This window comes from Sminthopsis crassicaudata, chromosome 5 (genome assembly GCF_048593235.1).
Source record: "Sminthopsis crassicaudata isolate SCR6 chromosome 5, ASM4859323v1, whole genome shotgun sequence".
In the NCBI taxonomy this organism is placed as follows: domain Eukaryota; kingdom Metazoa; phylum Chordata; class Mammalia; order Dasyuromorphia; family Dasyuridae; genus Sminthopsis; species Sminthopsis crassicaudata.
Genome location: NC_133621.1, coordinates 272,599,870 through 272,627,226, shown reverse-complemented (window position 1 = coordinate 272,627,226; position 27,357 = coordinate 272,599,870). Strand labels below are relative to the sequence as shown.

Sequence of the window (27,357 nt, the reverse complement as noted above, 5' to 3'; positions counted from 1 at the left end):
CTTAAAGCATCAAAGGGCCTAGAATCAAAAGGCAAAGGAACTTGGAATGCAGCCAAGAATAAACTACCCTGCTAAACTGAACATTTTCTTCCAGGGAAGAAGATGGGCATTCAATGAAACTGGTGAGATCAATTTATTTCTGATGAAAAGACCAGAACTAAACAAAAAAATTGACCTCCAAATATAGGACTCAAGAGAAGTATAAAAAGGTGAAAAAATCTAGAGAACTGTATTTTTATTATGGGTATTCATAGAGAGTGCATGTATAATTAAATTTTACTGCTGTAATATAAAAAAGGAACTAGAGGTGGAAAGGGGGATTGTACCAGAAAAAGGGAAAAATGGAGCTAAAATGAAAGAAATTACATCTCATGAAGAGGCAAAGGAAACCTTATATATTTTTTCTTTTTTTTTCTTCTTCTTTTTTTTAATTTATAATGTATTTTATTTTATTTTATTTTTTATTTTTCCAAATTATCCCCTCCCTCCCTCCACTCCCTCCCCCCATGACAGGTAATCCCATACATTTTACATGTGTTACAATATAACCTAGATACAATATATGTGTGTAAATACCATTTTCTTGTTGCACATTAATTATTAGCTTCTGAAGGTATAAGTAACCTGGGTAGATAGACATGAGTGCTAACAATTTACATTCACTTCCCAGTGTTCCTTCTCTGGGTGTAGTTATTTCTGTCCATCATTGATCAACTGGAAGTGAGTTGGATCTTCTTTATGTTGAAGATTTCCACTTCCATCAGAATACATCCTCATACAGTATTGTTGTTGAAGTGTACAGTGATCTTCTGGTTCTGCTCATTTCACTCAGCATCAGTTGATGTAAGTCTCTCCAAGCCTCTCTGTATTCCTCCTGCTGGTCATTTCTTACAGAGCAATAATATTCTATAACCTTCATATACCATAATTTACCCGACCATTCTCCAATTGATGGACATCCATTCAACTTCCAGTTTCTAGCTACAACAAAAAGAGCTGCCACAAACATTTTGGCACATACAGGTCACTTTCCGCTCTTTAGTATTTCTTTGGGATATAATCCCAATAACAGCAATGCTGGGTCAAAGGGTATGCACAGTTTGATAACTTTTTGGGCATAGTTCCAAATTGCTCTCCAGAATGGCTGGGTTTTTTCACAACTCCACCAACAATGTATCAGTGTCCCAGTTTTCCCACATCCCCTCCAACATTCATCATTATTTGTTCCTGTCATCTTAGCCAATCTGACAGGTGTGTAGTGGCAGCTCTTTTTTTGTAGCTAGAGTTGTCTTAATTTGCATTTCTCTGATCAGTAGTGATTTGGAACACTCTTTCATATGAGTGGAAATAGTTTCAATTTCATCATCTGACAATTGTCAGTTCATATCCCTTGACCATTTATCAATTGGAGAATGGTTTGGGGAAACCTCTTATATTTGAGGGAAAAAAGGGAGGGGGAATGAACATTGTGTAAATCTTACTCTCATCATCACAGAGAAACCTTTCTCAACTTACAGGGAAGTTGGTAGGGAAAAAAAAAGGGGGAAGCTAATAGAAGGGAAAACAAAAAAGTAAGGGAATGGTATAAAAAGGGAGAGGGGCTATAAAGGGGAAGGGCTGCTTAAAGCAAGTGATGCTCATAAGTTAAATACTGGGAAGAAGAGAGAGAAAGGGGAAAAGGAAAGATAAAAGTATAATCTGAGGATAATAAAGTCACAGGAAATACAGAATTAGTAGTTTTAAAAGTAAATGTGACTGGGATGAACTCTCCCATAAAGCAGGAGCAGAGAGAAGACTGGATTAAAATCCAGAATCCTACAATATATTGTTTACAAGAAACACAGAGTGATACATACAGAGTAAAAGTAAAAGGCTGGAGCAGATTCTATTATGCTTCAGGTAAAATAAAAAAAAAAAAAAATCAGGGATAGCCATCCTGATCTCAGATCAAGCGAAAGCAAAAATTGTTACACTTTGCAGATGATATGTACTAAGAACCCCAGAAAATCAACTAAAAAGCTATTAGAAATAATCCACAACTTTAGCAAAGTTGCAGAATACAAAATCCAAATAAATCTTCAAAATTTTTATACTTCACTGACAAAATCCAACAGCAAGATATACAAATAGAAATTTCATTTAAACTAACTGTTGATAGTATAAAATATTTGGGAATCTGTCAAGTGAAAGTCAAGAACTATATGAGTAAAACTACGAAATACTTTAAAACACAAAATCAGATCATTGGAAAAATACCAATGCTCATGGATAGGTCGAGTGAATATAATAAAGATGATAATACTATCTAAACTAATCTGTTTAGTGCTATACATATCAAACTCGCAAGGAATTTTTTACTGACCTAGGAAAAATAACAACAAAATTCATTTGGAAGAACAAAAGATCAAGAATTACAAATGAATTAATGAAAAAAAAAATCAAATGAAGGTGGCCTTGCTATACCAGACCTAAAAATATATGACAAAGCAGCAGTCATCAAAACCATTTGGTACTGGCTAAGAAATAGTGGATCGATGGAATAGATTAGGTTCACAGGACAAAATATTCAATAACTATAGCAATGTCGTATTTGACAAACCCAAAAAGCCCAGCTTTTGAGATAAGAATTCACTATTTGACAAAAACTGCTGCAAAAATTAGAAACTAGTATGGCAGAAACTAGGTATTGACCCACACCTAACACCATATACCAAGATAAGGTCGAAATGGGTTCATGATCTTATAAATAACTTAGAAAGAACATAGGATGGTTTACCTTTTTTGTGGCGGAGGAAGGAATTTGTGACCAGAGAAGAATTAGAAGTCATTATTGATCACAAAATAATTTTGATTAAGTTAAAAAGTTTATGTACAAACAAAACTAATGCAGACAAGATTAGAAGGGAAGCAATAAACTGGGAAAACATTTTTACATTTAAATGTTCTGATAAAGGCCTCATTTTTAAAATATATACAGAATTAACTGAAATTTTTAAGAATCCAAATGATTCTTCAATTGATAATGATCAAATGATATAAACAGACAATTTTCAAATGAAGAAATTGAAACTCTTTCTAGTCATATCAAAAGATGCTCCAAAAAACAATAGATCACAGAAATGCAAGTTAAAACAATTCTGATATACCACTACACACCTCTCAGATTAACTAAGATGACAGGAAAAGATGATGAATGTTAGAGGGGATGTGGGAAAACTGGGACACTGGTACGTTGTTGGAACTGTCAAGGAATCCAACCATTCTGGAAAGAAATTTGGAACTATGCTCAAAAAGTTATCAAACTGTGCATACCTTCTGACCCAACAGTGTTACTACTGGGCTTATATTCCAAAGAGATCTTAAAGGAGATCTTAAAGTGGCAGCCCTTTTTGTAGTGGCTAGAAACTGGAAATGGAGCGGATGCCTGTCAATTGGAGGATGGCTTAATAAATTATGGTATATGAATATGATAGAATATTATTGTTCTGTAAGAAATGACCAACAGGATGATTTCAGAGAGGCTTAAGAGAGACCTATATGAGCTGATGCTAAGTGAAATGAATAGAACCAGGACATTGTTATACACAGCAACAAGACGACTATATGATGATCAATTCTGATGGATGTGGCTCTCTTCAACAATGAGATGATTCAAACCAATTCCAATTGTTCAGTAATGAGGAGAGCCATCTACACCCAGAGAGCGGACTATGGGAACTGAATGTAGACCACACCATAGCATTTTTACTCTTTCTGTTATTGTTTGCTTGCATTTTTGTTTTCCTTCTCAGGTTTTTTTTTCTTTCTAGATCCAATGTTTCTGGTGCAGCAAGATAACTGTATAAATATGTATACATATATTGGATTTAACATATATGTTAACATATTTATCATCTATTGGACTATCTGCCATCTAGGAGAGAGGTGGAGGGAGGAAAGAAGGGGAAAGTTTGAAACAAAGGTTTTGCAAGGGTCAATGTCGAAAAAATACCCGTGCATATGTTTTGTAAATAAAAAGCTATAATAAAATAAATTTTAAAAGTAAAAATAAATAAAATTGCAGAGGAAGTAGCTTTGTGTCTTTAGGCAAATCATTTAAACTTGGAGCTTCATTTTATTCCTCTCCAAAATGCCTTACTTCACAGGGTAATTTGGGGACGTTATTTTTAAGCTTATACATGCTATATTACTAAATGTCAGTTATGTGTATTGAATACTAGAATAAGGTGTATGAATTTCACTTGATTGATAGTAGAAAAGCATTAAAGAGATTGACATTATTAGATGAATAAAGTGATTTCTTTCATGAAAAGTATAGACAAAATAATTTTTCTCTAAATAAGTAAAAATAGGAAGAAATTTGCAAATTTTCTGCTTAGTTTTTGTAATTCTTGTGTCAGCATGACATATACAATAGTGTACCTATTGTCATGAATGTCATAATGTCATGAATACCTAGTTACCAATTCTGCCTTATCTATTTACTAAATGTAAATCTCAACAAGGCCTCCTGTTTCTTCTTTTGCTTTGACTCTTGGATCTTAAATTTCCCTTACTATCAACTTTACTACCCATTACTGTCAGTACTCATAAAAGTTCTGTTCTCCCCCACATCCTTGCTGCTTCAATTCTGTTAAACACTGAAATATATGAAGAATTGAAAGTTGCCAAAGAAAACCAGATAACCATGTCTGCTAAATCTGTAGCTTGATAGAAATAGTTTTTTTCTATTTCTGGATTAGTTCTAAATTTAGTTGTGTATCTCTTTAAAGAATAAAATTCCTGGGGTTTATGACAGTTATTTTCCTCAAAGCACAAGTGATTTTTTTTCACTTTCTTGTATTTTAGCTATATTTTGATTAAAGGTACCAGAAGTTTGACCAATCAATAAATGAGGTAGAAGCTTACTGTATGAATGCTGTATACTGATTTACATTATATATAAGAAGTGTTTACATGGAACTATTTGGGAGAAAACACATTTATGTTAATTTTAAAGTAATTTGCCATATTGGTAATGTATAGACAATCAATTTAATTAAGCTTATTTGTCCCACTCACAGTATATATCAGCATGTTTACTTTTCACATATATTTTTCTTAGATTGTGAGGAATTCTGTGATTTCAAATAACTTTTTAAAAAATTGATGTGTATCTTAGAGATTCTGTTTAACTGTCTACAATACACAAAGGGAGGAAGGTTATTTTAAATTCAATTTAAATCTATTGGCAAAATAATATTTTTATAACCTTAGAATTCATATGTGGATACTTATTTTATCAGTGCCAGAAAATCTGAATTCTAATTGTACTGCCACTGTCATGCAGATTTTAAAATTCTAATATTTTTATTTGTGTTTTTCTCTATACAGGTTCTCCTTGCCTTCAGGAAGATCAGAACACAGTTCTTGCAAGTGACTTATCAGTAAAAGTAAAAAAATCTCAATGGAAAAAACTCCCAGGAAAAATTAAGAGTTTAGAAAAGGCAATTAGGGAACTACAGAAAAAGTTCTCAGAAAGAAGCAAAACTGAATCCCAACTAGAGCATCAAAAAGTAGAATGTGATAGAGAACTCTACAGAGACAGGTATAGAAGTTTAAATAAAGACTTGAAAGCATTTATATTACATTGAAGAATTATGATGGAGAATCTGAGGTTAGGAAGTCAAAAATGAAAAATCTTTAAAAGAATATTATAATGAGCTTTCCCTTTTGCTCTATGGGGTATGATCCATCTTCCTGTTTGGAATAAAAATTGATGACTCCTCAGTGATTTATGCACTTACATTTACCATGCATTCTGTATCTTTAAATCCTAAGAATAGTGATAAAAGCAGAATATAATCACATCCTTAGACTAGTATTGGATAATAATACTGGTGGATATCTTAAAAAGTAAAAAAGAATCTTGATGATTTGGGCTTTTTTCAACAATATGAAGTGCTCCAGGTTAATTCCAGTAGACTTGTGATGGAGAGAACCATCTGTATTCAAAAAAGGATTGTGGGGATTAACTGAGTCTCAACAAAGCATTACCTTTTTTGTTGTTGTTGCTTGCTTTCTTTTTTTCTTTCTCATTTTATTATCTGATTTTTCTTATGCAGCATGATAAATATGGAAATATATACATAATAATTGCACATGTTTAAGGGGAGAGGTAGGGGGACAAAAAGGAGAAAAATTACAGAAATATTTTGCAATGTTGTGTACTATCTTTGTGTATATTTTGAGAATGAAATTTTAAAACTGCAATACAATATGAAAAATATTAAATTAAAAACAATCCTAAAAGTTAAAATTTTCAGTTTTCTTCACAAAGTTCACTGCAAAATTTCCTCTTGACTATTTTAAAATTCTATACCATCTATCCACTATATATAACACAATCATTTGCAATTTTTTCCCAAATGCAATGCAAAACTCTAGATGGGAAGATGAAAAAGAAAAGAGAGAAAAACTACACACAGAAATTGATTACCCTTCCTGTGTAAGTTATGCTACATTTGATCAGGAACATCAGACATCAAAACTAAACCTTCAACAAGAAGAGTGGCTCCTTTTAAAGGACCAACTAATAAATCAGACTGACATCCTATCAATTCAGCTTTCTAAAGCAGAAGAAAAGATCTACCAACTACGTGATTCCCTTAGAATGAGAACATTAATATTAGAAGAAACACTGAGAGAATTAAAGCAGACAAAGGATAAAGCAAAAGAACTTGAACACAAAAATCGCATACAAAAAGAAAAATCAAACAGATCATTTATCGAAGAAGAGCTCATGAAAGAACGAATAACTCAAATAGAGAGGGAAATTAAATTTCTTAAAAAATCATTTGAAGATGCCCCCAAAAAAGGGGTCTTTGAAATAGTGGTGTTAGATGATATGCAGTTTAGGGATCGCTCCATGACTGTTGATGCTGACACTGAAAAACAAGATCATGTGGTAGAAGAGAAAAATAAAGAATCAGTTGATGAGTGTATCCATATAAGAGAGCAAATACATATATATGAAAATGAACAGGCAGAAGAAGAGGTATGTCTTTAAATAATATCATCTGACAGACATTTAACCTTTTGAATTGTACTTCAAAGTTATTTTGATCAAGATAAATTAGAAATTTGAATTTTCAGCAGGTTTCTCATGTTAATAACTTTAAATGTAAAAACTGACATGCAAGGAAGGAAAATGAGGAAACATTCATGATAAAAATCAACCCCATAACCAATTTTTAGATAAGATGACTCATTTTGATTAAAAATATGGCATAGCTAGCACATGAAATTTTAACTGCATAATATTGGTTAATGCATATAGATGGAGTTAAGGACTTGTAAATAAATACTGATAAATTTGTAGTTCTAATAATTTGTTTGGTATTCCATTTAAATGATGCAATGGAATAAATTATTGGAAATGTTGAAACAAGATAAATACTGAAAAAATATACTAGAGTACTGTCACAACTCAAATTAGTCATCCAAATTAAGATACGGTAGGGCATTATAGTAATTACCCTTTTCATAAACATTGAAACATGTTTATCAATCTGACTAGTTTTAATTCAAACTATTATGAACTGATTTTAGAAATATTGAACAGCTGATCATATTTTAATGAAATTTCAAAAATTAACTATTTTTGTTAAAAATTTAGAACAATAATTTTGTTCAAAAAGATTATGATTTTGCATTAAAAATTAATTTTGTGTTATGATAATAAACACATTTTTTAAAAATGTGCTTTTGATTCCCTACTACATATTTATTACATCAGTATTATTTCATCATTTTTACTAAATTCTTGCATAATGTCTAGAATTGCAGTTTCTGAGGTCAGTGCCTTTTATTTATTGAAAATAGCTTTTCACTGTCTAGTAGCAGCTCTCAGTATCTATGATACTTTTCATGTATTCGATGGGTGGAAGAACTACCAACTAATGTATTGTATAATAATTTCAGATAAAAAAATTTACATTTTTTTATATTCATGTGGTTGAATCTATTCATTTCACAATGAAATTTAGTTTTATTGTGATAATTCAATTTTGCTAATTTAGACAATTTTATATTGTTACCTTTTGAAGGGTTACTAGACTTTAGTTGAATATTTTTAAAAGATAATCTTATCTAATGAGATAGAAAAATCTAAATTTTTCTTCATTTTAACTTCATTTACTATTAATTACATATGCAATAATTTATTTTATAGTGAAAATACAGTTTTTTATAACACTTGTATATTAATAGCCACACACATACACACAAATATATTTATTTGTTTGTATTTTATGTGTTTATGTATGTAATATATATATATATATATATATATATATGTGTGTGTGTGTGTGTGTGTGTGTTGTGTGTGTTGGTCTTCATGCTAGAGAATGGAATGAAATTCTTTCCATTTAGCTAGTGATTTTGCACCATACTTTATATCCATATGTGGAAGAACTATCATCACTGAAACCAGAAATATAATTTATCTCCTTGCATAAAAAATGAACTGCTTTGAAGACTTGGCTTTCATCAAATATCAATCTCTTCAAGTAATTTTATTAAGCCTCTCAAGCATAACAGTGCATATAATCATTCTCAAGGGGAAACTATGAGAGGAAGAAGAAAATGCATCTTTTTCTTTAGGTGTTATTCATGTAAGGGCAGATGCAAACAACTATTTCTGAAAAATTGAAGGTAAAAACCCCTAATGTTTCTATCAAGTATAAGAAGCTACGTAGTCTACCCTCCACATTCCCATGGTCTTCCAAGGAATTGCACATAAAAAGCTTTATATCCTCTATATGGCTTTGGAGGTGTTACAATTCTCAAGAAGTTGGAATGGGGAAATCAGACTGAAAGTAATGCTGTATCATGAGCAAGGAGGAAGATAGTATTTGATCCATACTTAAATAAAGGATGTGTGGTATAGTCAAAAGAATTTTGTGCTCTTAAGAATTAAGCCCTGATCCTTTTCTTGATGACTACTTTTATGAATTAAATGATTTAATCTCTTTGGCACTTACTTTCTTCAATTGTAAAATGAGATGGTTGCATTAAATAGTCCCTAAGTCTTTTCCTACTTTTATATCTATGATAATTATAAATATGTTCATGTAATTAAGTTGTATATGAAAATATTTATATCAGTTTACTTTGAAGGTATATTTATTTCATATAAGCTAATACTAATTTGTGAAATCAGTAATAGAAATTCTATGCACATATTTCTATCAGGATACAATAAGAAAGCTTAAACAAGAACAAGAACCCCCAAAAAAGCCCAAGACTTCACTAAATATTTTCTCACCTTATCAAAAGATTTTGGAATGGAAGAACAAACAACTACAGAAGGAAGTAGATCAAACCAAAAATGAAGTACGTATGCAAAAATACAATAATTTATCATTGATTAATGGAAAGTGTTTTTTACTATAATATGGTTTTTTTACAGTGTTATATTTTCTGAAAATTGTACCTGTCATTTAAACTGACAGAACAAGATATATATTATCCACCATCTGTACTCATATATATATGTGTATATAATACATTAATAATTATTATAATGATAAATATAATAATAAGTACAATATACTATTTGTATAGTGAGACAATTATTTTAACTCATAAGTTTGTTTACCTCACAGAAGGAATGAGATATTTTTTCTAAATAATATATTGTTTATATCATACTTTATATATGTAAATATATGTGACGTATATACATATATACACACACACATGCACATGTAGGCTGCTTGGTGGAAATATGAATAGAATTAAATTCAACTCATTCTCTGTGATTTACTACTGAAGACTCCAAGGAATTTTCTTAAGGCTAGTTACCTCAGACAATTCATTAGGGTTTCTAGTTATAGATGGCTGTGATTTATACTGTGCTACTTAAATCATACATTTTTTACATATGTAATGTTGAGTGTATATGCCCATGTAAAATGAAAGTGGATTGAATATAGCGGCATTTGGTATATAAAAAAGTCATAGCTTTGTCTATGCAGTGGGCTACTTACTTGATGGACTAGTCAAAATTTTGTTATATTTTAATGCTTATTTATGCATCATTAATTCAGAGTTAAGGATATGATTTAAGTTTTAAAGTTAAAATTTTGAAAACATTTTGTTTGGAATTTTTATAGCTGCAGAAATATCAAGAACAGAACAAACAGAAACAGCAGTATATTAATGATTTAGAAGATTATATACAAAAGTAAGAATTAAAACATTTTTATAATTTAGTACTATGACTAGTTGTAGAGGAAATCAAAATGATAAACTATCAAAATGTATTCATAATATAACATAATGCAATTGTTTATTTTAACTAGTTTTTTCCAATGGGAAAGAGAAATAATCTGCTTAAGTATAACTTATTTTGAGATGAATGAATAAATAAATTTTACTCAACACTTGAAATATAAGTGTCAAAAGTATCTTGGGCTTCAAGCAGAATTTACCTCCTGTAAAGGAGGTAGCTTTGAACTGGAGAGTTTCAGGGATGAGAAATGTAATTGTAGGGAAGTGGATTGGCTGACATGTTCCAAAAAATACTAGTTTTCATGTTTATTCTAGTGCTGTACTTTGACCATAATGGAAATCGTTAGCAGAATTTCAAAGGATAAGCCATATAAATTACACCTAGAAAATTATTATTTTTCTCTTCAAGAAGTAGGATAGAAGTAGTACTATCCAATATGTAGACAATCTGCCTCCAGATCATGGAAATTTGTGTTCAATTTGTATATTTGATTTGATACTTGCTATGTATTTTGGGTCAGTCACTTTGTTTCCCACAAAGTTCTCTGAAAGAGAAGAGCTGCCACAGATACACACTGCTAGCAGGACTTACTTCATGAAAAGTTCCCTATCCCAATAAAAACTTCATGTCTTACTACATCTCCCCTCCAAAGAAAATGTCCTTTTTAAAAAACATCTTAACTAACTGCCTTATAAGGATTTTCCTGCAAGAATTATATTTGTTTTTACATCCAGTTGCTAGGGTAGCATATAATTATAAGTTAAGAAAATCATTCTGAAGAATTATCAAAACACAGGTCTCTCTAAAAAAAAAAAAAAGAGGGGGCAGAGCCAAGATGGCAGAGAAGATACACTCAAATATGTAAGCTCCCTTCTTCCCTCATTACTAATTAGTTAAATCAGCCTTAAAAATAACACTGGACGGATTAAAAACCACAAGGATTAGAAGCACAACTTACCAGCTGAAGAGAATCTGGAATTTCAACAGAAAAGGTTGGTTCCAAGGGGAGGGGAAAAAAAAAAAAAGAGGCCAGCACAGATAGGGTTGGACTGGGTGCTAACACACTGTGCCAATTGGGCTGGGGAGAACTCTGGCATCAGAGAAGCCACTGAGATAGAGGAATCTGACACAGGCTGTAAGCTCTTCTCTGCTTATAAGATAGCAGTTCAGAAGAGAAGTCAAGCTACTTTAAAATATAAGCTAGATCCTAAATCCACCCCAATCCGGGAAGTGACCTAATAGATCTCCTCACTGCTGTGCAGACTGTGCAGAGGCTTTCTGGTGCCAGGGGCAACTCCTTGGGGTAGTTGAGAGCCTGAACAGCTGGGACACAGCCCTAGGCAAGCCTCTAATCCACATATTACCGGGCTCAGCCTAAGGCAATGGAATTCTAGCAGCAGCAGACACTTTGTAGTAGGGACCGAGGTTTCCTGGCAGACACTTCCGGTTTGAGTGCAGGGGCTTTTCACATCAGCTGCTGACATCCACTGGCCCCAAGGAAGGCATTAGCTGGGATTTGTAATTCTTTCACTGTTCAGGCTTAAACCTCAGTGCAGTCTCTAGGCCACACAGCAGGATCCTTCACTGGGAAACTCCTCACAGCGCAGCTGTGCTAAACACTTCTGAGGCATTTTCAGGGAAGGGGGAGGGGAACTCTCTCCCAGAGCTCTCTTACCTCAGGCACAGAGTTGTTGCATTTTCTCCCCCCTCCTTCCCCCCCCCCCGGCCAGTCTGGGAGGAAGCTGGTAAATAAATAAATAAACTTCTTACACCAAGGGCAGACCCCAACAGATAATTTTAACAATGAGTAAGAAGCTGAAGAGAATGACTGACACCTTCTACGCAGAGAAAGAGCAGGTATCCGACCCCTAAGAAGCTAACAACAGAGAGTCTGCAGATAACAGTCTAAAGGAGAATGATACCTGCCCACCATCACATAACACTCAAGTAGAAGAGACTATTAAAAAGTTAAGAAAGTTTGAAGAAAAACGGGGAAAGGAAAGAGAAGCTATGATAGAGAACAACAATGTCCTGAAATTTGAGTTGGAAAAACTAAAGAATTCACAGGAGGTGCAGGGAAAAATATTTGTGAATTAGAAAAGGTTAAAAAATCACAGGAAAGTAGGATTTCTGAATTGGAAAAGAAAGTCTCAAGAAAGTAGGATTTCTGAATTGGAAAAAGAAAATAACTCACTAAAAAAATTAGTGAAATGGAAAAAAAATCGAGCAAAAATTCATTTAAAAACTTAATTGGGCATATACAAAAAGAACTAAAAAATGTGAATGAAAAAAATAACTCATTAAAATCAGCACTGAACAAACAGAAATGAATGATTCATTGAGAAATCAAGAATCAAACAAAACAAAACAAAACAAAACAAAAAAAAATGAAAAGCTGGAGAATAACGTCAAATACTTAATAGGAAAATCTATAGACCTGGAAAATAGATCTAGGACAGATAATCTGAGGATCATTGGACTTCCCTAAAACTATGATCAAAAAAGAGCCTAGATTCTATTTTACAGGAAATCATCAAAGAGAACTGTCCAGAGATAATAGAAACAGAAGGGAAAATAGGCGTTGAAAGAATTAATTGAACACCTTCTGAAAAAGACCCAAAAAAAGAACTCCACAGGAACATTGTGGGTAAGCTGCAGAACTACCAAACTAAGGAAAAAATATTGCAAGCAGTGAGGAAAAAACAATTCAAATATCAAGGGGCCACAATAAGGGTCACACAAGATCTGGCTACCTCCACATTAAAGGATCAAAGGGCCTAGAACCTGATATTCCAAAAGGCAAAAGAACAAGGATTGCAACCAAGAATAAACTACCCAGCTAAGTTTAGCATTTTCTTCCATGGAAGAAGACGGTCATTTAATGAAATAGAAAAAATCAATTTTTTTCTAAGAAAAAAAAAAACAGACTTAAAACAAAAAATTTGATCTACATCCACAACACTGAAGAGAAGCAGAAAAAAGTAAAAAGAACTTTTGAGAACTGTATCTCTTGTGGATATGCAGAAAGTCCACATGGATAATTTGATTTTACTGATATATTTTTAAAAAAAGGGAAGTAGTAAAGGAGTTGTCCACCTTACACTCTCAGAATTAGATAAATCAATCCACAAAAGAAATAAGAAATTAAAAAGGTAAATAGAACATTAGAAAAAATAAGTATGATAGACCTTTAGAGAAAACTGAATGGTAATAGAAAGGAGTATAATTTCTTCTCAGCAGTTCATGGAACCTATACAAAAATTGACCATATATTAGGACACAAAGATCTCAAAATTAGAAGGCAGAAATAGTAAATGCCTCCTTCTCAGATCACAATGCAATAAAAGCTACATTCAATAAGAAGTTAGGGGTAAATAGACCAAAAAAGTCATTGGAAACTGAATATCAAACAGCAATTATAGAAACAATAATTACACCCAAGATAATGACAATGATGAGACTTGGTTTTATGAAAAAGCCAATAAATAAATAAATAAATAAAGCTTTGGTAAATCAGCCCAAATTTATGCCAATAAATTTGATAACTTAAGTGAAATGGATGAGTACCTCCAAAAATATAGGCTTCCTAGATTAACATTGGAGGGGATAAATTGCTTAAATAGTCCCATTTCAGAAAAAGAAATAGAACAAGCTATTAATCAACTCCCCAGGAAAAAATCCCCAGGACCAGATGGATTTACATGTGAATTCTACCAAACTTTTAAGGAACAACTAGCCCCAATGTTATATAAACTATTTGAAAAAATAGGGGATGAAGGAGTCTTGCCAAACTCCTTTTATGACACAGATATGGTACTTATACCTAAATAAGATAGATCGAAAACTATCGACCAATTTCCTTAATGAATATTGATGCTAAAATCTTAAATAAGATATTAGCAAAAAGACTTCAGAAAATCATCCCCAGGATAATACACTAGGATCAAATAGGATTTATACCAGGAATGCAGGGCTGGTTTAATATTAGGAAAACTATTAGTATGATTGACCATATTAAAAATCAAATTAATAAAATCCATATGATCATCTCAATAGATGCAGAAAAAGCATTTGACAAAAATCCAACATCCATTCCTTCTAAAAATGCTTGAGAGCATAGGAATAAATGGACTATTCCTTAGAATAATCAGGAGCATATATTTACAACTATCAGTAAGCATAATATGCAATGGAGATAAACTGGAACTTTTCCCAGTAAGATCAGGAGTAAAACAAGGTTGCTCACTATCACCTTTACTATTCAATATTGTATTAGAAATGTTAGCCTTGGCAATAAGAGATTAGAAAGAGATTAAAGGAATAAGAGTAGGTAATGAGGAAATCAAACTGTCACTCTTTGCAGATGATATGATGGTATACTTAGTTAACCCCAGAGATTCTAATAAAAATGTATTAGAAATAATTTACAACTTTAGCAAAGTTGCTGGATACAAAATATATCCACATAAATCCTCAGCATTTTTTATATATCACCAACAAAATGCAACAGCAAGAGATACAAAGAGAAATTCCATTCCAAACAAGTGTTGAGAGTATAAAATATTTGGGAATCCATCTACCAAAGAAAAGTCAGGAATTATATGAGCAAAATTACTAAACACTTGCCACAAAAATAAAGTCAGATTTAAATAATTGGAAAGACATTCAGTGCTTTTGGATAGGCTGAGCAAATATAATAAAGATAACAATACTCCCCAAACTTATCTATTTATTTAGTGCTATACCAATCAGACTCCCAAGAAACTATTTTAATGACCTAGAAAAAATAACAATTCATATGGAAGAATAAAAGTTTGAGAATTTGGGAACTAATGAAAAAAAGTCAGATGAAAGTGGTCTAGGTGTACCTGATTATAGTTATAGTATATAGCAGCAGTCACCAAAAGTACTTTGTATTGGCTAAGAAATAGACCAGTCAATCAGTGGAATAGATTAGGTATAAAGGACAAAAAAGGGTACATCTATAGCAATCTAGTGTCTGATAAACCCAAAGATACTAAAATTATGGATAAAATTTCATTATTTGAAAAACTATTGGGAAAACTGGAAATTAGTATGGCAGAAATTAGATATGGATCTACACTTAACACCATATATCAAGATAAGATCAAAATGGGTCCATGATTTAGACATAAAGAATGAGATCATAAATAAATTAGAGGAACAGAGGATAGTCTACACCTCAGACCTGTGGAGGAGGAAAGAATTTTTGACTAGAGAAGAACTAGAGATCTTTATTGATCACAAAATAGAATATTTTGATTACATCAAACTAAAAAGTTTCTGTACAAACTATACTGATGCAAACAAGATTAGAAGGGAAGTAACAAATTGGGAAAATATTTTTACAGTTAAAGGTTCTGATAAAGGCGTCATTTCCAAAATATATAGAGAACTGACCCTAATTTATAAGAAATCAAACCATTCTCCAATTGATAAATGATCAAAGGATATGAACAATTTTCAGATAATGAAATTGAAACTATATCCACTCAAATGAGTGTTCCAAATCACTATTGATCAGAGAAATCACTACACACCTGTCAGATTGGCTAAGATGACAGGAACACATAATGATGAATGTTGGAGGGGATGTGGGAAAACTGGGACACTAATACATTGTTGGTGGATTTGTGAAAGAATCCGGCCATTCTGGAGAGCAATTTGGAACTATGCCCCAAAAGTTATCAAACTGTGCATACCCTTTGAACCAGCCGTACTACTCCTGGGCTTATATCCCAAACAAATACTAAAGAAGGGAAAGGGACCTGTATATACTAAAATGTTTGTGGCAGCTCTTTTGTAGTGGCTAGAAACTGGAAGATGACTGTATGTCCATCAATTGGAGAATGGTTGGGTAAATTATGGTATATGAAGGTTATGGAATATTATTGCTCTGTAAGAAATGACCAGCAGGATGAATTCAGAAAGGCTTGGAGAGACTTGCATGACCTGATGCTCAGTGAAATGAGCAGAACTAGAAGATCACTAAACACTTCAACAACAATACTGTATTGTTGGGATTACTAGGTGAGAACTGAGGTTGTCTGGATGGTTACAAGGTGAGAATTCAGGTTTTCTGGACAATTACAAGGTGAGAACTCAGGTTTCCTTGATAGAGGGGGCAAGCTCATTGGCTGGGGTGGTTCTTCCCAGAAGCCCTTGCATTATCCCACGCCCATTCTCTGGGAGGATAAAAAGAGACAGCAATGGGCGCAGAGAGCAGATCGGCCTGGAGAAGGATAAGAGCTGGAGGAGATTCAGAGCCAGGATTGAAGAAGACTCTCTGCATTACATCAGGCCTGACGGGGCTCTCTGCAGGAAGGGAAGTCATTTCTAAGGACAAGAGTTAACAGCAACTGCCTGGAGACAACGGTTCACTACAGGAAGAAGAATCTGTCTTAAAGATTTGAGTAGACACAGCAGATCTCTTCCCAGAGAGCGATCCGGCAGCTTCTGGAGACGACAGCACGCAACAGTTTGGCGTCCACACGTGGGGCAAGGACATTTGCTTATCCTGACAAGAAGAGCTAGACCAGACCTTCGCAATTTGGCGCCCGAACAGGGACAGACACAGTCCTGATTCCAGTGGAAAAGCTTCCGATCTAGATCTCAGTCTCTCTGACCCAGAACCGTGAGTAACGAGGAAACTTTGTTAAAGATTAAGTGAGCGTGCTAATAGATAAATAAGGAACTTGTTAAGGGCTAAACCAGCAATCTCTTATAGTGAAATGGGGCAAACACCTTCTGTTCAAGGAAAATGTTTAGAGAGCATCATCAAGGTTATGAAAAGCCAAGGCTTGATTATAATTTTAGAGGAGATTACTGAACTTTTAAGAACTGTGAAGGTCATATGTCCTTCTTTTTCTCTGGAAGAAGAATTGGATCCAGATGAGTGGAAATTAGTAGGAGAGCAATTAGGTGAACAGTACAATTACCTTTGTGACATTTTACCCTTTGGTTCCAGACAACCTCAGTTCTCACCTAGTAATCCCAACACTGTATGAAGATATATTCTGATGGAAATGGATATCTTCAACATAAAGAAGATCCAACTCACTTCCACCTGATCAATGATGGAGAGAAACAACTACACCCAGAGAAGGAACACTGGGAATTGAATGTAAAACATTAGCACTACTGCCTATCTACCTAGTTCACTTATACCTTTGGAATCCAATACTCAACGTGCAACAAGAAAATTGGATTTACACACATATATTGTATCTAGGTTATACTGTAACACATGTAAAATGTATGGGATTGCCTGTCATCTAGGGGAGGGAGGGGAAAATTTGGAAAAAATGAATGTTATAAAAATTACTCATGCATATATAATGTCAAAAATTATAATTGTAAAATTAATTTTAAAAAAAGGGAAAAAAAAAACAAAGAAACAAACTTGGAAAGTCCTCCATGAGCAAACTGAAATACACTAAATATATCTATATCTATCTATCTATGTCTATACAGGGATAGATAGATATAGATATCTGAAGGACTTATAATGAAAACTCTTATCCATATCCAGAAAAAGAACTAATAGTGTATGAATACAGATTGAAGCATTCTCTTCTCTCTCTCTCTCTCTCTCTCTCTCTCTCTCTCTCTCTCTCTCTCTCTCTCTCTCTCTCTCTCTCTTTCCCTCTCCCTCTTTATTTTAACTTAATTCTCTTGAGGATTATAATTTTCATTAGGATGGGAGATATGTTTTCTTTCACAACTTTTATGGAAACATTTTGCATAACTTCACATGTAGTTTTTACATTGTGGGTGGCGATAAAGAACAGAATGTAAAGCTGAAAAATCTTTAAAAAATGAAAACTGTAAACAAATTTGTGGAAAAATATTAAGTATTTAATTAAATAATAAACAAATAAAAATATTAGATTAAATAAATGAATTTAAAAAAAAAAGAAAATCAATTGTATTTTTTATCTCCAGAAACAATTAGAAGAGAACTGAATTTAGTGAGGAGAGTTCATATCCTGACTCTGACATGTAGTGATTGTGTCCCTGAGTCACAGTCTAAATCTGTGTGTTGGCAGGAAAATTTGGAAGACTTGAGCTTGCAGGTTTGAATAGGTGGATAGTATATTCCTACGCAAAGGAAATCACAACTCATTTTGATTTTAGATCTTGATCATACGTGTATGAGACTGTCTTAAAATAGATACATATACTTATCTAAATATGTCAATGTATATGAAGATAGGAGTGGTTATGTGAACATAAATGTTTCTTAGATGCAAGTGCTGTTTTTCCTGTTAATTTGTATCCCAGATTCCAAATTCCATCTTTGATCTCTTAAGTTTTTGCATATTCCACAATATGGGATTTATCTTCACCTCTTGCAATCCTTAGTTCCAATCAAAGCTCACCCAAAAAAGCACTGCCACTTACATAGGATTTTCTGTGTAGGGTCTTTGTTAATTCCTTTCTTCAGTTACTTTGTATTTATTTCAAATATATTGCATTCATCTGCATTCAGTTACTTACCTGTGCATGTCATTTTGATTAATCAAATGAAATCTCTTTGAAGCTATTTTTTATCTCTTTAAATCTATATTTCAGGCCTTGCAAGTGAAGCCCTAAACATTATAAGAAATTGTAAAATTAACTATAAAAATTTTTCAAAGCTTTGAATTGTTGACACTATATTTACTTTTTGTAGGCTTAAAATGGAATATGCCGCATTTGAAGATTCAATAAAAGAGCAAATGGGCAAAGCTGAAAAATTTCAGAAAAATATTTTGGATTCTACTTTAGTAAGTTAGCTCTGAGATTTAGTTTTCCTCAATTTAAAAACTTAATTTTAACTGTGAAATCCAGTTGTTAATGTAATTTGATATTTAAATACAATTCATATTGATTTAGGATGCTGGTGGTGTTGATCATTATGTTATGGGAGAAATGAACATTTTCTTTTATAAAATTATTAATATTGGCACCACATCAGATTAAAAAGTTATAGTAAAATTACAAAAAAGTTCACATTATGTAAAGAATTTTAAAAAAGAAAATTTTACTGTTGATAATGATTATATTTCAAATCTTGGCGTAATGTCTTTTGATGAAGTTTTGACATCAAATTAGTTGTCATAATTTGAATTTCTTATCAAATTAAGAATAAATTCTTAATAAATAAGGTTACTTTTTTTAATTGAGTGTATATTTGAACATATTAGAACAGTGTGCCAAAACATTCCAGATGTTCAAAAATGACAAGTCTTAATAGTGTGGGTCCATTAATGTGTGGGTTCATTAGACTATATAAATGTATCTAAATTTTATTTGCAGATGAGTTTTAATTTTTGGCATTTGTTTTTCCCATCTTTTCTGTTTAAGCTTACATAGAAAATATAGAAAATGTAATCATTTGTTGATGACTCATGAGCTATTATCATCAGACTTCTTTTGCTTACATAAAAGCCCTTTCTAGTTATGAAGTGGTAAACTATTTTCCATATTCATGGAACAAATGATACTTAGTGATTTTTTCATACAACTAACTCCTAAAAGCCTGAAACTTAATTCCAAAATTCTATGATACTGTTATTAGAAATTGGAGTCTTGACTCAGTTCCTTTCTGTCAATATGAATTTTGACAAATGGTTTTTCCTCACATATAAAATGATGTACTAACCCATCACTAGATTCCTTTTTTGTGCCAATAGTCTAAAATTCTAAGTTGTGGGAAATCCAGGTCCTTAATATTATTTTTTTCTACTAAATGGCATTTAATTTTTCCAAATACATGCAAACATGGATTTCAGCATTTTCACCTATGCAAAACATTGAACTGCAAATTTTGCTCCCTCCACTCCCCAAACACATTAAGCAATCCAATATGTTAAACATGTGCAATTCTTCTAAACATATTTCTATATTCTTCATATTAAGAAAGAAAAAAGGGGAAAGTATGAGAGAAATTTAAACAACCAAAAATGTTGAAAATACTATGCATTGATCCATAATCAGCGTCCACAGTTTTGCTTCTGGATGTGTATGTTACTTTCCATCACAAGTCTATTGGAATCATCATTATTGAAAAGAATCAAGCCCATCACAGTTGGTAATCACATAATTTTCTTACTGTGTAAAATTTCCTCTTGGTTCTGCTTGTTTCACTTAGCATCTGTTCATATAAATCTTTCATATAAATCATATAAATCTAAAGTCAACCTGTTCATTATTTATAGAATGATATTCCATTAAATTCATAAACCATAACTTATTTACCCATTCCCCAACTGATGGGCCTCTTCTCAGTTTCCTATTTTGCACAAGTAGGTGTTCTTTTTTCTCTTTTGTGCTCTCTTTGGGAAACAGACTGAATAGAGACACTGCTGGGTAAAAGGGAATCCAGAATTTGATAATTTTGGGGGGTGTGGTTCCAAATTGCTATCAAGAATAATCAGATCATTTCACAATTCCATGAGCAATGCATTAGTGTCCCAGTTTTCCCACAGCCTCTTCATCATTTATCATATGTTCCTGTCGTTTTAACCAATCTGAGAGGTGTATAGATACATCACTATTGTCTTAATTTGAATTTCTCCAATCAGTAATGATGTACAGCATTTTTAATATGATTAGAAATGGCTTTAATTTATTCATCTGAAAACTGGCTGTCCATATCTTTTGATCACTTATCAGTTGAGGAATAGTTTGTATTCTTATATATTTGAGTTTGTTTCTACATATTTTAGAAAGGAAGCCTTTATCAGAAAAACTGGATAGAAAAAAAAATGGTTTCCCAGCTTTCTGCTTGCCTCCTAACCTTGTCTGCATTGGCTTGCTTTGCACAAAAACATTTTTTAAATAACAGCTTTTTATTTACAAATACATGCAAGAGGTGGAGCCAAGAATGGCAGATTAAAAGCAGGAACTTGCCCACCCTCTCCCAGAGACTGCTTGAAATTCCTTTCAATAATGTCTCTAAACAAATTTTAGAGAATCAGAACACCCAAAAGAGTAGAATATTTTCTAGCTCAGCAGAAACTTGTAAGTAGCTTGGAAGCTCAGCAAAAAAAGGTCTGTGACACCAGAGTGGAAGTTCTGGGACAGAAAACACCAGGACAGGACACACATGCAACCCTGGATCTAGCCTCAGCCCAGCCCAAGCCTGACCTCTGAATCAGCAGCAGTACCAATAGTTTCCAGATGCCTCAGCTCAGGGATACCAAAGAGAATTTAGAAATATGGTATTCTTATCCTTCCTGGTAATCCCCAGAACCTTCTTAAGAAAATGCAAATGGAAGCAATTCAGTATTCTGACAAAGGGTTTAATAGCCTAAAACAGTTAACTATAAGGAGGAGAAAGATGCCATGAAGCATGGGGGAGGAAAGACTTCTTCAGGTGGAGTATTACAGACTAAAAGAAAGATTTTGTGGAAAATATATACTATGAGGGCATGTTTTATAGGGGAAATTTAACCTTGAGCTTTTGATATCATAACTTTGCTTTCTGAGTGGATACAGTAAGGTTGGGTTTGCAAAGACCTCCACCAATGACCTTCCTTGCTTGCCTCAAGGAATATCAATCTTCTCTTGAGGCTTCTTTGTTACCCCAGCTTACTATCCAGGAACTCATCACATAGGCACTTTACATCTCCCAGAAAATTCTGGTCTCCAAAAACATGCTATATAGATTTGCATATTAGAAATTTTTCCTCTCTTTACATCATAGAATTCATATCAAAAAGAATCTTTGTGTGTATGTATGTGTGTGATTATACTGTGTTAAAAGAGCTTCTCAAGTATTTGAAATCATTTTCAAGTGGGAGAAATATTAGACTTGTTTTGCTCATGAATGGAAATTGTAAACACACAAATTTAGTTTTGATGTAAAGAAAAGTGTTTCTAACAGAGGAATCCAAAAGGGAAATAGGTGGTTTCCAAAACCTTTTTTTGGAAGTGTTGAAAAATTTGGAGCAATATTTGCAAGGACTCTTGGAACGACAGATCTCCTTCCAACACTGCTCATATAATCCTACAAATGAAAAACATCCCCCAAAAGGATGACTAATAGGCAGAAACAATATTATTGAGTATTGCTTTAATAGATTTTAAAATGACAAAGAACAAACAAAACAACAATTTGATTGCAAGATGATCACTATTGCCATTAAGAAACTTTATAATATAATATAGATATATTGAGTTTAAACAGGACATGAATTGACTTGAGAGGTATATATAATTGATATAACTTAGATTGTCATTCCATTCCACCAGTAAGTAGGTTAAGACATTTCCAGTTCAATATTCTCCATACATTATTTTTTTTTCTATTTTAGGAAATAAAAGATTTTCTTCCTCCTGGAAGAATAACAAATAAATGAATATATCTAAAGCTACTGTTTTTTTTTAAGATTCTAGTATTTGATGAGACATTTCCTCAATTCTGATATCTTACACCACCAGAAGTTAGGGCAAAGTCCTTAAGAACTTTTGAAAAATAAAAGTGCTCAAATGAGATAACATTTGCAAATTTGTGCTATGTATGTGTTAACTGGTAGTAGTGCTATACATGTGAATTCTGAAACTCTCCCCTTGTCAGGAAATGCTAAAATACTCATCTTGCAAACTTTCAGACTTCCAGACTGTCTTATTACCATAGTTAAGCCAACCTTGATGGGCCCACACTCCCTTGAGTAGTATATTTAAGATACCTATGATGGAAACTTCCCAGACAATTTGGTTAAACCCTAATTAGAACCAAATTTCCCTAGAATATCTTTAAGACATTCTCAGTATCTCAAATAAATATTCTTTAACTCTTCTTTGGTATTTCCCCTCGTTCCCTGAAAAACCCCAAGTTTGTATTTACCTAAAAAAAGGTGTGCTTATGATGAAGATTTTTGCTAAGTCCCTTTTAGAACTAAGCCAGCTAGTTATTTTCCTCTCTATAACATCTTCCTTTTAATCATGTCTTTCTTCTGACTATAGTTAGCTCTAGTTAGACTGCTAAACTCCTCTATGGATATAGCTTGCCATTCAATGGTGTACTCACAGTTTGTGGCATATTTCTTTAAAAGCTTCTTGCAAATACCTTTCTTTAGTAACTATTGATCTCCCAAATCTATTTCTATCTATCCCTTCTAGTGCCTATTTTACTTCTTCATTTTGTCTGTAAATTCTTCTCATAAATTAAAAATACATTTTGGCAAAGACAATATCCTTATACATTTTTCACTTGTACCTTGGATTTAATATTTCATATTAAGAATTTCTACTCTTACCCCATCATTAAATTTTAATAATGACAATTAGAAGCAGTTTATTTTACTGTCATTAATTTACTGTCCTACAGTTCTCATCAATATTTATCCAAAAAAATGACTTCTTAACATTTATAGGTTTCTGAGAGCAAGAGATACAACGTTAGCAAAGAAAGGGGTTTTTAACAATTAACAATGGAAAAGACTAAGTTTTAACAGTAGAACTCACAATTAACCTGGAGAAAGGTGGAAATAATATTTATGATGCAGACTTTATATAAAAGCTAGTAAAGTAATTTCATGGTTTCTTCTTTCAATCTTACCTTTGTTTTGGGTTTGTAAACTTAACTAAATAATTTTAGGAAAATATTTTGGAGATGTAAGATAAGGATAATTATACATCCCACTACAATGGAATTTATTTAATCTTAGTAATTTTAAATTAATATATAAGTTAAAAGACCTTTCTTTTACTCATGTAATTGGCTAAACACATTTTATGAAACAGATTCAAGACCTTAAAGGACAATTAGAAGCAGAATCTTCAAAATATATAGAATTGGAATTAAAGTACATAAGTCTTCAAGAAGAGTTATTTTCTAAGAAAATGATCCAAAAGAAATGTATCAAGTTGGGAATGAAGAAAAGGCAATATGAAGGAGCAGTTAATGTTAAGGATAATTTAGAACTTCCTGAAGTAGAACACGGTCAAGGAGAACAAGATGAACTGGACATTAAGCAATTCGTACAGGTTACTTTATTTATCACTTTTGTGCTTTAAAAATATATCCATGTAAATGAAGGGTTTTTTTCTCTATTCTAAATCTAAATTGTAAAATAATTTTTCTCTGCCTTCTTTACTATAAGCCTCCATAAGCTTGGTATCATTATTAAAAAGAAAAAAATTAAAAAAAAAAAAAAAAGAAAGAAAAAGCTTATGCTCTTCCCTTATCAGGAAATGTTTAAATGCTCATTCTGGAACTTACTTTCCCAGGCTTTCTTATGCTATCTTATTAGCACTCCTCCCTGACATGGTATGAATCCCCTTGTGCTTATGAAAAAGAATTTCAGGACTATGAGTTACTCTCCACCTCACCCTCCTCATTATTTGTGAGTTCCAATATGGATTTCATCTTTCCCCTAGTTAATTGATGTAATACAATACATAACTTTGTAAATTGTGATGGATATCTTGTCATGGTTCTTCCATGTCAAGAACAGAATTTTTATTTTGAAATTTTCATATAAAATTCATTTTAGAAAATTTTGCTTTCCTGAATGTATTTATAATTACCAATTCTAATGTCTATTTTGCCTTGTCATCTTTGAAATCATAAAAGAAAATAACCATATATACTATCAAATTTTTTAATTAAAATGCTCAATTTTAAAAATTGAATAGTGAATTGTTATGTTATTTACCAAATATTTTAATTGTAAAAATATGCTCCAGAAATTTCTGGAATAATTTTTTTTCTTTTTCAGAATTATACCTATTGGTTTTTTTTTATTTATCCCTGAGACAATTAAGGCCACACAGCTGGTATGTGTTAAAGTGTCTGAGATTTGAACTCAAGTCAATTCTGACTTCAGTGTTTGTTCTCTATCCACTGCACCACCTAAGGGCCCCTATCGTTTTTTATAATCTAAAATAATAGCACTAGGATAAGAACTAGTGACCTAACATCTAATAGAAATACAATTGTCTTTTTTTAAGTTCAAGTTTAATTCACCTTAACTTGATCATGATTTTTTTCAAAGTTAAAACCTATTTTTAGGAATTCAGAATAGTTATTTGAGTCACTGACTGAAATTAAAATAAAATCAAACAGAATATGGTAATAAACATCTTACAATTTGCAGATTACAATTAAGGTATTTTGGTTAAATCTTCTTTGTTTTCTATTTGGTTTAGACACACAGAGCAGAAAAAGATAACTTTTATGAGCAAATGGAGCAGCAACTTCAAGAACTGAAAGCTGAAATCTCCAAAATGACATTCTCACATAAAAAGGCTAAGGCAGCACTAGAGAGATACAGAGAGCAGAGGCAAGATAGTGGAATACACAGATCTTTATCTAATTTCTTCCTGTCATGTCTCAGATCAACACCAGATCAAGACTTCGAACTGTGGAGTGATAGAACCCACCAATATTTGGAGTAAAACAAATTTCAAGCAGAAGATGTTCCAGAAAAACTTTTGGAGAGATCTCTTTCAATCAAGCATGAGGGAAAGTGGCTGAGTATAGGTGCAGTGCTAGTACCCAAGGAGGTATGGCATCCATAAACAGGGGAATCCACTGGAAAACTCTTAGCCAAAGAAGAGCAGCATTAGAGACACTGCCCTGATAATAAGCCAATGCATCAGCAGATTAACTGGGAGACATATAACACAAATACCAGCACACTTCAAACCCTGAGGAGAATTTTGCAAGAGACTTTGGCAAAGGAAACAACTTGAAGAAAACTCCTTAAAAATAGATTTAGTAAAACAGAAAAATCATATAACATCTTCCAAAATAGGTTTGAAAAAAATTTAAAAAGCAAATAACTCCTCACAAAATACATTTGATGAATTGGAAACATATACAACTCCTTACAAAATACATTTGAAAAAGAAACAAATTCATTGAAAAACAATTTATGAAGTGGAAAAAATCCAGTGAACAAAACACCTCATTTAAAAGTTCAATTAGCCAAATGCAAAAAGAGAGGATAAAAGTAACTAAAAATAATTCACTAAAAATTAGAATTGAACAAATGGAAGTGCATTACTCAGTGAGAATTCAAAAATCAGAACCAAAAAAATGAAAAAAAAATAGAAGAAAATGTAAAATACCTTATTGGAAAAACAACTGATTTGGAAAATAGATCTAGGAGAGGCAATCTCATTTTTTTTTGGACTTCCTGAAAACTATGATATCATCAAGGAAAACTAACCCTGGTGTTCTAGAACTACATAGCCATTGAACAAATTCAAGAATCACCTCTTAGAGACCCCAAAATGAAAACTTCAAGGAATATCGTAGCTAAATTTCAGAATTATCAAATACAGGGAAAAAATATTGAAAGCAGTAATAAAGGCACAATTCATATATCAAGGAGCCACAATCAGTATTACCAGGATCTAGCACCTTCCAATTTAAATTATCTAAAGGCCTGGAATCTGATATTCCAAAAGGCAAAGGAAATTGTATTTCAGCCAAGAATCAATTACCCACCAAAATAAAACATCATTTTTCAAGGAAAGAGAAGGAAATTCAATGAAACAGGTGACTTTCATTCATTTCTAATGAAAAGACTAGAGTTGAACAGAAAACTTGATCTTCAAATACTGAACTCAAAGGAAACATAAGAAGGTAAAAAATGAATGGAAAAATAACTTTCTTTTAAGAGTTAATAAGATTATATCCCTAGATGGGAAGATGTTTAACTCTTGAAAACTGTATTTCTGTTTCAGGTATAATTGGAGGATGTGGGTATAATTTGAAATTATTGTGATGATATAAAAAACTAGAGGTGGAAAGGGAATTGTGCTGGAAGAAGAAGTAGAATTAAAATCAGATAAATTACATCTCATGAAGAAGCAAAAAAGACCTATTACAATTGAGGCAAAAAAGGGAGAGGGATGAGCATTGTGTGAATCTTACTCTCATCAGATTCGGGTCAGAGAGAGAATTACAAACATTTAACTTCACAGAGAAACTTCTCACCCTAAAGGGAAGTTGGAAGGGAAAGGGAAAAAGAAAGGGAGAGGCTAATAGAAAGGAGAACCAGAAGTAGAAAGGAAAAGATATAAGAAAGGGGGAGGGGCTATAAAAAGGGAAGGCTGTT

At 32.6% G+C, this 27,357-nt stretch overlaps 1 protein-coding gene across 2 annotated transcripts in view; it reads left to right on the top strand.

Annotated features, from left to right (window-relative positions):
- Positions 1–26,356, top strand: part of LOC141544672 (uncharacterized) — a 107,853-nt gene extending 81,497 nt beyond the window's left edge. The window contains exons 24-30 of one of the 2 annotated variants that reach the window (XM_074271081.1): positions 5,374–5,587; positions 6,427–7,036; positions 9,235–9,375; positions 10,158–10,228; positions 18,972–19,065; positions 24,032–24,274; positions 25,439–26,356. In XM_074271081.1, coding sequence (XP_074127182.1) covers positions 5,374–5,587; positions 6,427–7,036; positions 9,235–9,375; positions 10,158–10,228; positions 18,972–19,065; positions 24,032–24,274; positions 25,439–25,687 — 1,622 coding nt within the window. In that variant the 3' untranslated portion in view covers positions 25,688–26,356. Of the gene's footprint in view, positions 1–5,373; positions 5,588–6,426; positions 7,037–9,234; positions 9,376–10,157; positions 10,229–18,971; positions 19,066–24,031; positions 24,275–25,438 lie in introns of those variants that run through there. The other variant, XM_074271082.1, reaches the window with a different exon arrangement.
- Positions 26,357–27,357: the final 1,001 nt, after the last annotated feature.